The sequence below is a fragment of the Phyllobates terribilis genome, unplaced genomic scaffold (assembly GCF_046119375.1).
Source record: "Phyllobates terribilis strain yellow unplaced genomic scaffold, ASM4611937v1 Scaffold_1__5_contigs__length_1240528914, whole genome shotgun sequence".
In the NCBI taxonomy this organism is placed as follows: Eukaryota; Metazoa; Chordata; class Amphibia; order Anura; family Dendrobatidae; genus Phyllobates; species Phyllobates terribilis.
The window spans coordinates 201,935,078-201,954,595 of NW_027362761.1; the positions used below are offsets into that span (position 1 = coordinate 201,935,078).

A 19,518-nucleotide genomic window follows, 5' to 3' on the forward strand; every position below is an offset into this window, starting at 1 on the left:
GATGACAAAACTGGTTTCGTATGGAATGATTTCCGTGTCCTTTCACCTCAGTTTTCAAGTTTCCCTGAGCTAGACTGAGAAATGATAAATGTTAATTATGGCTTCAAGGTCTTGTGCGCAAACTGTGTCAGGCAAGTAAGAAAACTGCCAAAAATACTCTATGTGAACGCACCCTGAGAAGTCTATATATGCATCAGTAGAGCACTTGATATGGATCTGAACCATAAGATCTGGCAAACTCTTTTTTAAAATGGCACAGCTAAACCAAAGTTTGTCTTGGTTCCTTCCTCATGGCGATAATAAGGACACACAAACACAGAAAATACCTGGTGAGCTCTTCTTTAATCTTCAAAGGTTCATGAGGGTAGAATTTCACTCTAAAGCACATGGTGTATGGTGGATGAGCTGAAACGTTATAAAACAAAAATAAAAGCATGAGAATAGCGTAGGGCATTGTTGATGAAAATGCAGGAGAGGTTTCTTTACAGTAAGTGAAATGGTCGCCCAAGCCAGAGCAGGAAAGAAAAGCATGCTAGAAAAGCCTCATGAGTTTGAAAATTACTTGCAATATATGTAATCAATATGTCATGTCAAAAGTGGCTGTGAGATATGAATTTATCTAAGCAATTATTCCCGTCCTTCCTAAATGTGATCTAAAGGATAACGTTTCTCCTTGTGGAGAGTGAAAAGCCAGGCCTGGCATGTCAAAGTGAGGAGACTTATATGCCATGCATGCTCCTAGATGTGAGCCACGACTGGCGAAATGTAGAGTTCATTGTGCAAAGAAAAATACCAACTACTTTAAAATTATTACACTACGCTAAAACCCAATTCTTAAAAAGAAAAGACAACAATATCTGAACAAGGCTTTGTCCCCAATGCATTAGAAGGCATCAAGAGTCTACAAGGCTTGCCACCGTGACTGGCTGCGGTGAACAGACATCCAGTTTGCTTTTCGAGGGTAGAAATCTATCCTGTCAACTCTGAAGCTTGCAGGCACCAGACAGATATCTCTCCTGACTCTCACATGTATATGAGAAAGCAGTTTCCAGACTGGCAACAGCTTATCTCCCCTGAAATGAAAAGGATCAGGCATTGAAATTCCAACTGCCTGACATCATATGTTGGGCAGAGTCAGGAGGCTCCCATGTGTTTATCCAAATGTCATCTAATGTGTATGGGGGTCTTAAATGGGCTAATTTTAAAATAATTTATCAGCTATAAATAAGATAAGATCGACAGATTAGGGAACTTTTATCCTCAATTGGGAACTTTTATCCCTGTTACAAGATAGCGTGGCAGGCCAGACGCCCGACAACTACTCCATTCATTCCTTATGATGCTGCTGGAAAAAGCTGTGCGCAGTGCTCAGCACCCCCATAGGGAATGAATGGAGTGCAGGTCGCAGATGTGCACTGCCACTCCATTAGAAGTTCCTCGTTCTGCCGATCATTGAGCCCCTGCCAATCGACAAGTTATCACCTAGTTTTAACAGGACTACCCCTCTAACAGTATTTCTACGAGAGAGATATCTGAAGTCAAGTCTCACATGAGTGTGAGATTTTCATCCTCTGAAAGCAAACAATGATGGATCCCATTCAATGCCTAGAGGTAAGGTTCCTGAAAACAGTCATAAACTGAAATACAAAGAATGGTGGAAAGTTGCATAACTCCTTTAAAGAAGTACACAAGAGATGCTCAGAAAGGAGATACATAAGTTGTTGATTTATTATTTTTATATAGAAGGAATAAAGGCAATCATCCAAATTATGGACCATAGTTTACAAGTCATCCAAGTCACATCACATATGACGGAGCTACTGATAATGTCATTCAATATCATAACATGTAAAGCAGACGATAGAACTTATTTGCCTTGAAATTCCTTCATTAATAAAAAATCAAAACTTTCCCTGCTGCAATGAAAAAAAAAAATATTTCGACAGACATATCCCATGTCCTTAGATGCACTTTGAGTTAAAAAATGCCTGTAGCCATGGTTCCCAAATTCTGCAATTTTATACCATATTTCCATAGTATATTACAACGAGTTTGTCTCTACATACCCCAGAGAAAAAGAAGAATCTCTAATAGATTTACTTTGTAACATTTTAGGATCATATAAACAGCAACCTAAAATTGTGAACAGCAAATACAGAGTATGGCACAGTTTTCTCCCCAAAACTAAGCGCCATGACAGATCGACACAGAAGCCAGCATGCATCGTACTTCAAAGGAAACAGCGTTGCTAATTTCAGCAGCGCACCCAGTTACCCCACAGTAATCCGGTGAGCAGTCACCGGGACACCACAGATGTGCACCACACAGGGAAAAGCTGCAATTTACAGTCGCTATTTATGTGTAATTTTAGCCCACCGGCCAATGCAATAACAGGAGAAGTATATTGGTAGGCAGCAAAATTTCCACAGTTCTCTAAGTGTTATATTTAAGTCTGGTGAGACACAAAGCAGCAATTCATTCTCTTAATCACAGTGTTTCTTGTATGTGCTGTTTATGTGCAAGATAATTGCCGAGATGCTGCACTTCACCTTAGGGGTGTTCTTCATTCCACTCGTGACTGTTTGTGTTCAGTGTATATTTAGGTCCTTACCATTTAATTTATCATTTACACTCAAGAGATCTATCTTATGTGCAGAATGGATTATTTGGCCCCCTTTAACACCCAGTAAACAATACCTACAATACCTACAAAATATAGCTGTTCCTGTGCAAGAACCTTCATAATATATGGTACATACTTTTATTCATATCAGACACTATACTTGTTTGGGTCAGAACACCACACAGGAACAAAAATGTAAATGCATCGGTGGCAAACGGAAGCAGAAAAGACCAACTGTCTAATGGTAGCCAAATGGAAAAATCCAGCATCCGCAGGAAATGTGGTAAGTATATTAAAACATTATTTTATTAGCAACATAGTTAAAAAAGGGAAACATTTAAAATCAAAACATACAAAGAGAATAAAAGGACACGGGTCTACGCGTTTCGAGCATAGCCGCTCTTAGGCCTCTTTCACACATCCGGATATTTCCAGTACTGGAAAAAACAGTACCGGAGATTTCCGTGTCCGTGTGTCTGATACATGTAGAAACCCTGTGCCGCGTCTGTATCACATGTACCAGCGCCTGGGAATCAGCGGTAGTGTTAGCTCTGTTCCCAAGCACTGGGTGCTGAACGCTGCCCTCATCATTGTCCCCTGCTGGAGCTGCTATCGGCGCTAGCAAAGGACAATGATGACAGTAGTATTCTGCTCCCGCTGGTGTACAAATAAGAATAAAATAAAAATAATCCTTATACTCACCTATCCGAAGATGTACCTTGCTGTAATCCACCTGACCGATCACGCCAAGGAGAATGACTCGCTGCAGCGAGCGAGCCCCTGCTCTGTACTTAACTCACTGAGTGACAGGGCACAGCTCGCTGGAGCGAGTCATTCTCCCCAGCGTCAGCAGTCACACGGGTTACAGCATGGGACATCTTGGGACAGGTGAGTATAAGGATTTTGTTATTTTATTCTTATCAGCAGGAGCAGAATACTACTCTCATCATTGTCCCTTGCTAGCGCTGATCGCAACGCCGTCAGGGCACAATGATGAGGGCAGCATTCAGTAACCTAACTCTAGTGCTGATTCCCAGGAGCCGGTATGGGTCACACTGATGACACAATGATGTCATCTGTGTGTCATCACTGTGCATGTATGTTGGACGTTTTGCGGGCTGTGCTGTGAGAAAAACGGCCATGTCAGTGTGTTCTGCCCATGGACACACACTGACATTAGAAGAGACCCATTCATTTGAATGGGTCTACGTGTGTCAGTGTCTCCAGTATGTGTGTAAACGGACACCACACGTACTCAAAACACTGACATCTGAAAGGCACCTTAGTCAGGACTAAGAGCAGTTATGCTCGAAATGCATAGACCTGTGTCCTTTTATTCTCTTTGTATGTTTTGATTTTTAATATTTCCCTTTTTTTAACTATGTTGCTAATAAAATAATGTTTTAATATACTTACCTCATTTCCTGCGGATGCTGGATTGTTCCATTTTGCTGCTATACAGTGGGGAAAAAAAGTATTTAGTCAGCCACCAATTGTGCAAGTTCTCCCACTTAAAAAGACGAGAGAGGCCTGTAATTGAAATCATAGGTAGACCTCAACTATGACAGACAAAATGAGAAAACAAATCCTGAAAATCACATTGTCTGATTTGGAAAGAACATTCAGCAAAATTTACAGCATGCTCTGATTTAAGCATGGATTTTTGGGCAACACAGTTTTTAAAACCCCATCCACAAGCAGTGTACTGTAACTCGCTGTGGATTTGCGGTAAGATATCTCCACCACAATGTCTGTGTTGGGGTTTGTAGGCCCTTGAACTAATTAGAATTTTGATTATGGTCTGTCCAATGCAAAAAATTAATTCCCCCGAGTAATTATTTCCCAATTTTTATTCTGTTCAATGAAAGCATAGCCAAAAACATTCTCTGCCTAACTACGAGGTACAACGTATTAAATAGGATTGTCAGGCAGTTAATTCTTAGCAACCAGTCTGTCAGGGACTACGATGAGACAGGCATACTATCTCCATAATCTCCACATTTATCTGATTTTTGGGAGAACAAAACATTCAAAGCCTACAAATAGTTGAACTGGTTTACAGCCTATGGCTTTGTTCACATGACTGTAATTTCAGTCCGAGTGCTAAATGTGGAAAAAGCTGATATCACACGGTCTACACTAGGACCAATTGGGCTGTTCAGATGACATTTTTTCTCATGGATCGAATGTCAGCATGAAAAAAACTGAAGCATGCACTAGTCTCTTCCATATTCCAGATGAGACTCAAGTCTATGGATGCGTAAAAAAAAAATCAGATCCCATACAGATCAACAGTATAGCATCCAATTTTTAATAGATATATTGCCATTCTTACAGAAGCACTCCTTTGAAATGTTTTTCTCTAATCCTGTGTATCTACGTATGTTGTGTACTCTCAATGTATTAATAAGCTTACTTATCGCCATCTTATCCAGCACTGCTGTGCTCCTCTTCTCGGTGAGGTGACTGCTCTTCAGAATCTCAGGGTCATGATGCACTCTGCGTGACCCAGAAGCGACTTTTACAATGTAATCCTATGGAGCATCAGAATGAGGCTCCAAAGACTTAGGGTACGTGCCCACGATCAGTATTTGCAGAGTTTTGGATGCAGCTCACCTGCGCTGCGTCCCAAATGCTGCATTCCACATTAGAGGCACAGTGGATGGGATTTATAGAAATCCCATGCCCACTATGCTTCTATTTGCCGCCGTGTAAACTCACCGGCAGCGCGGCTTTACGAGCCGTAGTATGTCAATTTCTGTTGCGGAGAAGCTCTCCGCAACAGAAATGTCCCCAATTGAATGTATAAGGTGCGGTAACTCCTCATGTGTTGAATGAACACATGCGGACGTAGCAAAAATACGCTGCGTCCAAAGCACTGCTATAGCCTGATCGTGGGCATACCCTTACATTGTAAAATAGACTTCCGGCTCACGCATAGAGCATAAAGTGAGCAGGATAGTCTGAAGAGCAGTGACCACTGACCTCACTGAAAAGAGATGCAGAGCGGCGATGGATCCTCGAGAAGGCAGCAATAAGTGAGTATATTAATACACTGACAGTACACTATATACATATATACACAGATATAGAGATTAAAATGTGCATGAGAGGGCTTCTATAACATAGGAAATGCTGAATGCCGTACGGATGCCAATATAGATGAGAAATTGGCTGCTTTTTCTGGTTGAAAATTAGATAATTTTTTTTTTATAGGCTTGTGTAACCGTAGCCTAAGGGTACGCTCACACTGCTGTATAACACGGCCGAGTGCTATCTGATGTTTTATTGGGCAGCACTTGGCCCAATGTTATACTATGAGGCAGTGTAGATCTGCAATTATTTTCCTATGCCGATTCGGTATGAGAAAACAATCGCAGCATGCTGCGAGTGCATCCGATATTCAGATCACATGCTCCCATACAAGTCTATGGATGCGTGTGAAAATCAGACTGCACTCGGATGTCATCGGATGTCACTCGGGAGAATTGGATCACACTAATATGACACTCCGCTCACACTCTGACAGAGTTTGAGTCGAGTGTCATTAGCATAATCAGCCCGATTCTCTCACCTGTGAACATATATTAAAAGTCAAAAATATTGCACTTGGTGGAAGATAGCTGACCATCACCTTGACATATTGTAGAACTTGTACAACAATTGATACAACTTCTAGCATTTTTAGTTACATCCTTTATTTGGAAAGCACAAACATGAAGATAGTCATTAGTATAAAAACATGAAAAATACAGTAGACATGACAGAGGCCTCCAGGACATGACACTTACATTTCATTTGCTTGGAAATGGGCTTATTGGGATCAAGCCAATGCTGAAAAGAGAAAGCAGATGTCAGTGATATAAGCGGAGTAAACAGGCACTATGAAGGCAAAAAACCTTGTAGAGCGACAGACATGGCCATATGAAGCATAATAATATATAACGGTAATATATTAAATACAACAATCGTTTTACTTTGAACATTTCAATGACATTTTATACGGCTATTTGTATGTGCAAGTACTCGGTTTCACTGTACGATCAGTGGGAAAAAGAATAATGAGTGAAATAAAAGTTACGGAAATAGAAGCCTATAAATATTTCGCCATAATCTAGGTCTTTGTATTCTTATGCACAGTGTGACTGTCATGCAGAGATTTTAAAGCAATAAACATTCCTCTCTGGAAGTGAATAGCTACTTTCTGTGTTTCCTTCTTACTGGTAATATTTCTGTTATTCTAACCATTTAAGTGCGTTCTCTAATTATTCTGAATGACTCTGTACATTAGTTTTATTGTATGCGCAACAATACTACAGATTATAAAACTCATGGGTTCTTCCATACACATATCGGTTTGTGTGCAAAGGATCTGCAATGTTTTATGTGCAGATGAATGCACACAAAATGTTTAATGCATAGTATACATTTTTTGGCAGTCAATGTGTGATGCATAGGCATACAGTGTAGCCTTTTGTTATATCCCTCGTAGACTGTGAGCCCTCGCGGGCAGGGTCCTCGCTCCTCCTGTACCAGTCGCTGACTCATTTTGTTAAGATTATGTAAATGCTTTTGTTATGTATATCCCTATCACATGTAAAGCGCCATGGAATAAATGGCGCTATAATAATAAATAATAATAATAATAATAATAATAATAATATGTAAATGTCTGCATAAAAATATTCCGGATATTCAGTTCTAGTGAAAGAACTAAAACTGTATGAAGTACCTAAAAACACTGTAAAGTTATTGTTGCTAAAGTAAAGGCTCAGTCAGAACGTCATTTGGTTATGATGTCAGTGCTAATGTGGGGCTATCAGACTATTCCGACACCTCTAATTAGCAGAAATGAAGAGAAGTTCACTGCCAGCTCCTTTCTGAAGTTGTGAGCTGACTGATATCTGACATAGAGGGACATAGGCCAGGACCCTCAGGTATGGGTCTGCTTATAGCCTAATCATCAGGCTCTTTCTTCTGTGGAAGATTGTTTGCCAAGTGTTACTGCATCTGTACATGTGGATTACATGCGTTTCAATGTGCGGATGGTACCCGGGTCTGGAGGAGAGGAGACTCTCCTCCGGACCCGGGTACCATAGAACCTGTAAAAAAAAGAATAAAATAAAAAATAAATATTATACTTACCTTCTGACGGCCCCCGGTGTCCTTGTCTTCGCTTGCCGGCAGATCAAGGTGGACAGTGTAGTGTACCGCGAGCTGCCGGCAAGCCAGGACGGATCCAATAAAGACTCCGGGGGCCATCAGCAGGTAAGTATAATATATTTTTTTTTTTTACCATTCTTTTACGGTCACACTATATAAATCCATGCCGGTTGCATGGATTTATATAGTGTGACCAAGTTGTCAAGCACTTTCCAAGTGATGCTAAAATCGCTTGGAAAGCGCTTGTCAACCCGCATGCGGAAATGCATGTGAAGAACGCTTCACATCCGCATGTCCCTGGCAGGAAAACGCATGTACAATCCGCATGTCCAATCCGCATGCGTTTTTTCTGCCAGGGAGATGCAGAAACGCTCAGGAAAAAATCTGCATCGTGGGCACTTAGCCTAATACATGATAATCCAGACATAACCAATGCAGCAAAGGATAATCTTAAGGTTTTGTGCCAGAGTAGACACCATGTTGGGCAGAATTCTGCAGCTGACGTGGAGCTTTCATTGGAAAAGTCAGCTGATGCACCAACTTCTACTTAGACCTTTCTAAGTGATATAAACCCTTCAGGACCCACCTATACAGTGGTGGCCAAAAGTATTGGCACCCCTGCAATTCTGTCAGATAATACTCAGTTTCTTCCTGAAAATGATTGCAATCACAAATTCTTTGGTCTTATTATCTTCACTTAATTTGCTTGAAAGGAAAAAACACAAAAGAGAATGAAGCAAAAATCAAATCAATGATCATTTCACACAAAACTCCAAAAATGGTCTGGACAAAAGTATTGGCACCATCAGCCTAATACTTGGTTGCACAACCTTTAGCCAAAATAACTGCGAACAACCGCTTCCGGTAACCATCAATGAGTTTCTTACAATGCTCTGCTGGAATTGTAGACCATTCTTCTTTGGCAAACTGCTCCAGGTCCCTGATATTTGAAGGGTGCCTTCTCCAAACTGCCATTTTGAGATCTCTCCACAGGTGTTCTATGTGATTCAGGTCTGGACTCATTGCTGGCCACCTTAGAAGACTCCAGTGCTTTCTCTCAAACCATTTTATAGTGCTTCTGGAAGTGTGTTTTGGGTCATTGTCCTGCTGGAAGACCCATGACCTCTGAGGGAGACCCAGCTTTCTCACACTGGGCCCTACATTATGCTGCAAAATTTGTTGGTAGTCTTCAGACTTCATTATGCCATGCACACGGTCAAGCAGTCCAGTGCCAGAGGCATCAAAGCAACCCCAAAACATCAGGGAACCTCCGCCATGTTTGACTGTAGGGACCGTGTTCTTTTCTTTGAATGCCTCTTTTTTTTCCTGTACACTCTGTATGTTGATGCTTTTTCCCAAAAAGCTCTACTTTTGTCTATTCTGACCAGAGAACATTCTTCCAAAACGTTTTAGGCTTTCTCAGGTAAGTTTTGGCAAACTCCAGCCTGGCTTTTTTAGGTCTCGGGGTAAGAAGTGGGGTCTTCCTGGGTATCCTACCATACAGTCTCTTTTCATTCAGACGCCGGCGGATAGTACGGGTTGACACTGTCGTACCCTCGGACTGCAGGGCAGCTTGAACTTGTTTGGATGTTAGTCGAGGTTCTATATCCACCATCCGCACAATCTTGCGTTGAAATCTCTCGTCAATTTTTCTTTTCCGTCCACATCTAGGGAGGTTAGCCACAGTGCCATGGGCTTTAAACTTCTTGATGACACTGCGCACGGAAGACACAGGAACATTCAGGTCTTTGGAGATGGACTTGTAGCCTTGAGATTGCTCATGCTTCCTCACAATTTGGTTTCTCAAGTCCTCAAACAGTTCTTTGGTCTTCTTTCTTTTCTCCATGCTCAATGTGGTACACACAAGGACACAGGACAGAGGTTGAGTCAACTTTAATCCATGTTAACTGACTGCAAGTGTGATTTAGTTATTGCCAACACCTGTTAGGTGCCACAGGTAAGTTACAGGTGCTGTTAATTACACGAATTAGAGAAGCATCACATGATTTTTCAAACAGTGCCAATACTTTTGTCCACCCCCTTTTTTAGGTTTGGTGTGGAATTATGTCCAATTTGGCTTTAGAACAATTCTTTTTGTGTTTTTTCATTGAAGGCAAATTAAATGAAGATAATAATACCAAAGAATTTGTGATTGCAATCATTTTCAGGAAGAAACTGAGTATTATCTGACAGAATTGCAGGGGTGCCAATACTTTTGGCCACCACTGTATATTACCTACCACCGAAAAGTATGAAATCTGTTCCAGCTGAGTGCTGAAAGCTGCCTAACATTTTATTAAATACCACTCCATTTTATTTTTTTCTTTTTCATTTCATCATCAGATAGGTATACTGTAAGTAATGTATGTTCCATATTGGTAGTAGACTACTTACCAGTCACCGACTTCTGCTGTTCCCAGCAGCACTTTGGGCTTCTTCTGTCCAACGTGGCCACAATTTTGCCTGGCCGGATTACTCCAGTGTCCGCTGGACGGACAGGAAGTAACTCATCAATGTAAGTCTATGAGACTCAGAACGAAGCTCTCATAGAGCTACATTAAGGGGTCACTCACACTAGTGTACAGCATCCGATGACTCTCACATGTGAGAGAATCGGATGCTATATGCAATGACCCTCGGCTCAATCTCCGCTGTGGGAGTGATCCAAGTGTCATTTTAGTGTGATCCAATTCTCTCGCATGTGAGAATCGGATCAAAGGTGCAGAGACGATGGAGAACTTCATTTCATGCATATGTGTCTTTTTATATAGTGTATCTAAACTTCTGGTTTCAACTGTATATCTTAGAGAAATCTGCTTCTTTTCCTCCTTGACTGATCATTCATTTTCAAAATTCTCAATTTATTAGTAAAATGTATTGAGCAAAAACAGATTGCCATTTCCTATTGTAGGCAATATAAAAATATGTCTTCACTTAATACAGATTTTACCCATAAATTAAGAATTTTGAGACTGAATCAGTCGAGGAGGAGAAAGAAGCAGATTTCTTTAATAACATATATTACAAAGTTGCCTATTTTCGCTTTTACTAATAATTCATATAAAAAAAATGTAAATGACGATTACTTCTTTGGCCCCATTAGGAGTCATATCAAGTCCAGCACTATCCCTAGCATTGCACCAAGGTAGCTGATACATTTTAGTTGCATAATGCATCACACCGGGGAATCTATGCCCCACATTTATCATGCCTTAATTTATCATGTCTCATTTTGGCAGGGTCTGCTCAGGTTAAAATATTTGACCATTGGAGCCAGTTTTCAACATTTGTCTTCTTGCTCAAAAAAAAAAAACGGGTAAGAAGAGTGAATAACTGTACTGCAAAAATTTTCATAAACGTATTCACAGCGAGAATAAAAAGAAATTCAGAGAGTCTGACCATTCCAAATGCACAAGATTTATTAGATATCATGCATCTCTGAAAAAAAAAATGGTACATTTGTAATTAACTGCACTCTTAAATTTAATTGCTACAAAATTGCCCTAATTAAAAATTGTGGACCTACGGTATGTGTTATTTGTGGGAAAACAGGTCATATGATGCATTCCTGTACCGAGGGTGGAAAACTTTCTTTACATTTTCTGATAAACGTATCAAATTGCCCTCATGATTAAGGTGTGTATCTTTAAAGCACCACTCCAGCGTTTTTTTTTTATTGCACCGCTGGAGTGGTGCTTTAAATGTAATTCCCCTGCCCCCGTCTGATGCTCACCTTCAGGCGTTTTCATCTGTTTTCGCTGCCGATCCCATCGACTTCAGGAGAAAAGTGACCTGTCGGCAGCTCCAGTGTTTCATGGAGTGGTGCGGAGGTCACTTTAAGTCTATGAGAGCCTCGTTCTGGCTCTCATAGACTTGTATTGAGAGCTTGTGGTGTAGCTTCTGACTTCTGGTCAGTCAGGAGCTACTGTCACAAGAGGGCGCCGCGGGATTGGAGTGGTACCAAAAAAAGGTGAAGATGCTGGAGGGTGATTATGTGACCGGGGGCTTACATTTAAAACGCCACTCCAGCGGTGAAAAAAAAAACAATAACGCTGGAGTGGTGCTTTAAGACCTTTGCAGAATGATTCAGATGTGAGCAGCGAATAGTATCCACCAAACACATAATTGAATGTCATCCCAGAGTTCTCTCTCTCTATGGGCATGCTGCAGACAAAATAAAATCCTTCTTTTCTTCTAGCAGCTGTTATGTTAGGATTACCATGGTTACATAAGCATGTCCCCAATGCGGACGGCTGATTGGGAACCTGAATGCTTACAAATCTGCAGAAATGCTTCTGTCCGTGCTGCTATTGCTACAACTGAAGCTGAACACTCATATTTTAAAGGACCAATTGTCTTAGTGTCACACTGTGTCCAAGGACAACGGTCAGAGGTTTAACTATCACTATAGCAGTCATAACATGGCGTCCTGGTGTCAGGGGGTCAGACCACCAGTAAGTACACTAAGGACAAAAAAAAAGAGAGGAGAGGAGCATGCGCAACATTATTTACTATACATCGCACCTAGCACAAAGTCTTTGTATTACCGAGCATCTTGGAAGTCAGCCCCAGTTTGCTTTAGTGTCAGGTCAGGGCAGAGAAGGAGGGCGAAGGCTCCTAGCACGGCAGCAGTCTACAGATCTGTCCCAGAATGTCAGGACCAGGAGGCTGTCTGCAGGTCTTTATTATTAAGGGAAAAAGAAATCCAAACCTACAGGACCCTGTGTAAAAAAGTGATTGCCTCCTCCCCTTAAAACATAAATTAACTGTGGTTTATCACATCATTGGGAAGCAGAGTTCAATTTCCCAAGCCACATACAGGCCTGGTTACTGCCACACCTGTTCTCAATGAATAAATCACTTAAATAGGACCTGCCTGACAAAGTGAAGTAGACCAAAAGATCCTCAAAAGCTAGATATCATACTGCGATCCAAAGAAATTCAGGAACAAATGAGAAACAAAGTAATTGAGATCTCTCAGTCTGGAAAAGGTTATAAAGCCATTTCTATAGCTTTGGGACAACAGTGAACCTCAGTGAGCCATTATCCACAAATGTTGAAAACATGGAACAGTGGTGAACCTTCCCAGGAGTGGCAGGGAGACCAAAATTACCCCAAGAGCACAGTGACGACTCATCCAAGAGGTTACAACAACATCCAAATAAATGCAGGCTTCACTTGCCTCAGTTAAGGTCAGTGTTCATGACTCCACCATAAGAAAGAGACTGGGCAAAAATGGCATGCATGGCAGAGTTCCAAGGCGAAAACCACTGCTGAGCAAAGTACATAAAGGCTCGACTCAGAAAACATCCTGATGATCGCCAAGACTTTTGGGAGAATACTCTGTGGACTGACGAGACAAAAGTTGAAGTTTTTGGAAGGTGTACAGTGGGGAAAATAAGTATTTGATACACTGCCGATTTTGCAAGTTTTCCCACCTACAAAGAATGGAGAGGTCTGTAATTTTTAACGTAGGTACACTCCAACTGTGTAGTTTTTCTTTAAGAAGCCCTCCTACTCTGTACTCATTACCTGTATTAATTGCACCTGTTTGAACTCGTTACCTGTATAAAAGACACCTGTCCACACACTCAGTCAATCACACTCCAACCTCTTCACCATGGCCAAGACCAAAGAGCTTTTCAAGGACACCAGGGACAAAATTGTAGACCTGAAAAAAAGGCTGGGATGGGCTACAGGACAATAGGCAAGCAGCTTGGTGAGAAGGCAACAACTGTTGACACAATTATTACCTATGATAAAAATTACAGACCTCTTCATTCTTTGTAGGTGGGAAAACTTGCAAAATCAGCAGTGTATCAAATACTTATTTTCCCCACTCTATATACCGTATTTTATATTTTATGTGTATATGTTATTTTACACATATATTAGCAGAAAAGAGTAAGGCCTCATTTAGACGTCAGTGATTTCTCACGTACTCAGTCTGAATATCATTAAAATGGGTTTCCATCTGATTTTCATCAGTGTTTGGTCAGTGTGTCAGTTTTTACCATCAGTGTTTCATCAGTGATTTTTACATATATAAAGAAATAGCAAAGCCTCTCCTATTCATCGCAATGTTAATCACGGACAGCGCATGGATTTGTCCATTGATGCCATCCATGTGCTGGCCATGATATTTTTCCAAGACCCATGGACTTGTATTAGTCATTTTGATCCGTGACGTGAATTAAAAACAGACATGTCTCCATGATTTTTTGCGGACACACAGCCTGCAAAAACAATAACATTTGAACAGCTCCAAAGATTATAATGGGTATGTGTTTTATCTGTGAAAACTATGTTTAGAATAAGTATGTGAGAAACAGATGTCTGAATGAGACCTAAGGCCATGTTCACACATTCAATATTTGGTCAGGATTTACATCAGTATTTGTAAGCCAAAACCAGGAGAGGGTGATAAATACATTAGTGGTGACGTGTTTTTATTGTACTTTTCCTTTGATTGTTTCATTCCTGGTTTTGGCTTACAGATACTGATGTAAAATATTGACCAAATACTGATACGTGTGAATGTGTCCTTAGAGAATCTGCTGCATATCTGGCCATAGGCAGAAATGCTCCGGATTTTTTCCTGAGCGTTTCTGCATCTCCCCTGGCAGAAAAAACGCATGCGGATTGTACATGCGGATTGTACATGTGGATTGTACATGCGGATTGTACATGTGGATTGTACATGCGGATTGTACATGCGGATTGTACATGCGTTTTCCTGCCAGGAACATGCGGATCTGAAGCGTTCTTCACATGCATTTCCGCATGCGGGTTGTCAAGCGCTTTCCAAGCGATTTTAGCATCACTTGGAAAGTGCTTGACAACTTGGTCACACTATATAAATCCATGCAAACGGCATGGATTTATACAGTTATATGAAAAAGTTTGGGCACCCCTATTAATCTTAAGCTTAATGTTTTATAAAAATTGGTGTTTTTGCAACAGCTATTTCAGTTTGATATATGTAATAACTGTTGGACACAGTATTGTTTCTGCCTTGAAATGAGGTTTATTGTACTAACAGAAAATGTGCAATCTGCATTCAAACAAAATTTGACAGGTGCATAAGTATGGGCACCTCACCAGAAAAGTGACATTAATATTTAGTAGATCCTCCTTTTGCAAAAATAACAGCCTCTAATCGCTTCCTGTAGCTTTTAATGATTTCCTGGATCCTGGATGAAGGTATTTTTGACCATTCCTCTTTACAAAACAATTCTAGTTCAGTTAAGTTTGATGGTCGCCGAGCATGGACAGCCCTCTTCAAATTATCCCACAGATGTTCAATGATATTCAAGTCTGGGGACTGCGATGGCAATTCCAGAACATTGTAATTGTTCCTCTGCATGAATGCCTGAGTAGATTTGTAGCGGTATTTTGGATCATTGTCTTGCTGAAAGATCCATCCCCAGCGTAACTTCAACTTTGTCACTGATTCTTGAACATTATTGTCAAGAATCTGCTGATACTGAGTGGAATCCATGCGTCCCTCAACTTTAACAAGATTCCCGGTGCCAGCATTGGCCACACAGCCCCAAAGCCTGATGGAACCTCCACCAAATTTTACTGTGGGTAGCAAGTGTTTTTCTTGGAATGCTGTGTTTTTTTGCCGCCATGCATAATGCCTTTTTGTATAACCAAACAACTCAATCTTGGTTTCATCAGTCCACAGGACCTTCTTCCAAAAAGAAATTGGCTTCTCCAAATGTGCTTTTGCATACCTCAGCCGACTCTGTTTGTGGCGTGCTTGCAGAAACGGCTTCTTTCGCATCACTCTCCCATACAGCTTCTCCTTGTGCAAAGTGCGTTGTATAGTTGACCGATGCACAGTGACATCATCTGCAGCAAGTTGATGCTGCAGCTCTCTGGAGGTGGTCTGAGGATTGTCCTTGACTGATCTCACCATTCTTCTTCTCTGCCTTTCTGAAGTTTTTCTTGGCCTGCCACTTCTGGCCTTAACAAGAACTGTCCCTGTGTTCTTCCATTTCCTTACTATGATCCTCACAGAGGAAACTGACAGGTTAAATCTCTGAGACAGCTTTTTGTATCCTTCCCCTGAACAACTATGTTGAATAATCTTTGTTTGCAGATCATTTGACAGTTGTTTTGAGGAGCCCATGATGCCACTCTTCAGAGGAGATTCAAACAGGAGAACAACTTGCAAGAGGCCACTTTAAGTAGCTTTTCTCATGATTGCATACACCTGGCTATGAAGTTCAAAGCTCAATGAGGTTACAAAACCAAAAAAAGTGCTTTAGTAAGTCAGTAAAAAGTAGGTAGGAGTATTTAAAACAAGAAAATGATAAGGGTGCCCATACTTATGCACCTGTCAAATTTTGGTTGAATGCAGTTTGCACATTTTCTGTTAGTACAATAAACTTCATTTCAAGGCAGAAACATTACTGTGTCCAACAGTTATTACATATATCAAACTGAAATAGCTGTTGCAAAAACACCAATTTTTATAAAACATTAAGCTTAAGATTAATAGGGGTGCCCAAACTTTTTCATATAACTGTATAGTGTGACTTGAGAGAATGTAAAAAAATAAAAAAATAAATATATACTTACCTTCTGATGGCCCCCGCAGTCTTGCTTCACCGTCCCGGCTGCCGGCAGCGGTACACTGAAGGACCTGCCGACGTCAGCGTTGCGTGACCCGTCACATGACTATGACGTCAGCGCAGGTCCTTCAGTCCATCGCGAACTGCCGGCAAGCAAGGAGGAGTGCAGCGCGGGCCATCAGAAGGTAAGTATAATATTTATTTTTTATTTTATTCTTTTATTTCACAGTTTCTGGGGTACCCGGGTCCGGAGGAAAGTCTCCTCTTCTCTAGACCTGGGTACCATCCACACATTAGAACGCATGGAATGCGCATCTACATATATAGTGATGCGTAATCCATGCGGTCTAATGCAAGTCAATGGCGGCGAAAACGCAGCGCTTCCGCAAAATAATTGGTAGTGCTGCGTTTTTTTCCGCAATGATAATCCGCAGCGGAAATTTCCGCAGCATGTGCACAGCACATGCGGATTATCATTGGGGAACATGGCAGGCCTTCTACCATGCGTTTTTTAAGCGTTTCTGCAGCATTTTTGCCGCTGCAGAAACGCTTAAAAAACGCATCGTGGGCACACAGCCATAGTGATTGTACTCTATTATGATTTTTTCCATAGTAAAATCTGCTGCTAAGTACAGAACGAGTAGTACCACAAGCTGCTGAGAAAATCTGCAACAAAAAACTGAGCAGCGCTGCAGATTTGTCATCTATAACATGTCAATTTATGCTGCAGATCTTTATATTGTATTTCACCTTTTGCAATGCCAAAGGTGAAATGGCGGTAAATCTGCAGCACTGTGCAGAAAAGGATGGAAAAAAAATGAATGTTCATGCTCAAGGGGTGGGGGGGGGTTGGAGCATTTATTGTGGGCCAAGATTATTAATTGACTCCATGACTGCACTGGAAAACTTTCCTTATGAATCAGCAGTACAATAGTCCAGCATAGTAACATAAAGGGTGTAGTTTGGAGGTGGCGGGAGTCAAAGGGGTGCGCCAACAAGCCATTTTGATTGGGCCGATATATGTTGGTTGAGGGTAGTACCATTGTACATTGTGTTCCAAATTATTATGCAAATAGGATTTCAGTGTCATAAAGATTTAATTTTTTGTTTCTCAAATTAAACTCATGGATGGTATTGTGTCTCAGGGCTCTTTGGATCACTGAAATCAATCTTAAACACTTGTGATAATTAGTTTGCCAGGTGAGTCCAATTAAAGGAAAACTTCCACATTATTAAGCAGGTCACAGGTTTCAAGCATTATGGAAAAGAAAAAAGAATCTTTCTGCTGCTGGAAAAGGTCAACTAGTTCAATGTCTTTGACAAAGTATGAAAACATTAGATATTTTAATAAAACTTAAAAGGGGTTTCCCACGAACAAAAGTTCAATTTATTCATGAGATCTTGGAATAATATTAAGTTCCACAATAGGAAGTGATTAAATAAAATGTTCCTGTGTTGAGATAATCTTATAAATGTGCCTCTGCTGTGTACTGTGTAATGGCTGTGTCTGACCGTACAGGAACATGGTCTGATCATACCACAGCTCCTGCGCAGAGAAGGACGCAAAAGAGTATACAGACATTACAGCAGGGGATCACAGCTGATTCTTATTATGAGGTAAAACTTTTCTCTGCCTGCTTTTATACAATGTTTTACCTCACAGAATCATCTGTAATCCCATTCTGTAATGTCTGTATACTCTCTGCTTCCTCCACTGCCCAGGAGCTGTGGTATGATCAGACCATGTTCCTGCACGGTCAGACACAGCCATTACACAGTACACAGCAGGGGCACATTTATAAGATTATCTCAGCACAGGGACATTTGTTTTCATTTTATCCAATTATGGAACCTATTATTATTCCAAGATGTAGTGAATAAAATGAACTTTTGTGAACTTTAAGTGTGATCATCGTACTGTGAAGAGATTTGTGGCCGATACAGAACACAGAAGGATATGTGCAAATAAGGGCATAATGAAGAAGGTTTCTGCCAGACAAATTCATTGGATTAAGAGAACAGCTGCTAACTTACCATTACAAAGGAGCAAACAGGTATTTGAAGCTGCTGGTGCCTCTGGAGACCCGCACATCTCAAGGTGCAGGATCCTCAGAGCACACGTCAAACTCTGGCCCATTGGCCAAATCTGGACTGCACGATGAGTGTATTTGGCCCAAGACACAACCCGCCTGGCATCACACTTTCAACTGTGTCGACATCCTGGATGCCAATAGAGTTGAAAGCAATGATGAAAGAGGGAGCGGTAAGCTGAGGCTGCCTCCACTATCATTCTCCCTCTTCATCTGACATTTCAGTACAGCGGCAGCGATGACGTCACTACTGAGGAGTGCAGAAGTTCAGAGCGCTTGTTGCCAAGATCAGAGCAGCAAGGGAGAGGTATTTTTTTGTTTTAATGTGGGGCCATTATACTGTATGGAAGACTATGTCGGGCCCATTATACTCCGTTATACTGTATGGAGGACTACGTGGGGCCCATTATACTGTATGGAGGACTATATGGGGCTATTATACTGTATGGAGGTCTATGTGGGGCCCATTATAGTGCATGGAGGGCTGTGCGGGGTCATTATACTGTATGGAGGGCTGTGTGGGGCCATTATACTGTATGGAAGGCATTGCAGTGTACCCATTATACTGTATGAAGGACTATGTGAGGCCCATTATACTTTATGGAGGACTATGTGGGGCCATTATACTTTATGGAGGACTATATGGGGCTATTAAACTGTATGGAGGTCTATGTGGGGCCCATTATAGTGTATGGAAGGGAATGCAGGGCCTGTTATACTGTATGGAGGACTATGTCGGGCCCATTATACTCCATTATACTGTATGGAGGACTAAGTGGGGCCCATTATACTGTATGGAGGACTATATGGGGCTATTATACTGTATGGAGGTCTATGTGGGGCCCATTATAGTGCATGGAGGGCTGTGCGGGGTCATTATACTGTATGGAGGGCTGTGTGGGGCCATTATACTGTATGGAAGGCATTGCAATGCACCCATTATACTGTATGAAGGACTATGTGAGGCCCATTATACTTTATGGAGGACTATGTGGGGCCATTATACTTTATGGAGGACTATATGGGGCTATTAAACTGTATGGAGGTCTATGTGGGGCCC

General features: G+C 41.3%; 1 protein-coding gene across 1 annotated transcript in view; it reads right to left on the bottom strand.

Annotated features, from left to right (window-relative positions):
- The window catches only part of FRMD3 (FERM domain containing 3), a 268,446-nt gene that overhangs the window by 120,733 nt on the left and 128,195 nt on the right, over nt 1–19,518 (bottom strand). Inside the window, exons 3-4 of the mRNA XM_073670912.1 lie at nt 6,415–6,457; nt 327–405 (exon numbers count right to left, since the gene is read on the bottom strand). Coding sequence (XP_073527013.1) covers nt 327–405; nt 6,415–6,457 — 122 coding nt within the window. The remainder of the gene's footprint in view (nt 1–326; nt 406–6,414; nt 6,458–19,518) is intronic.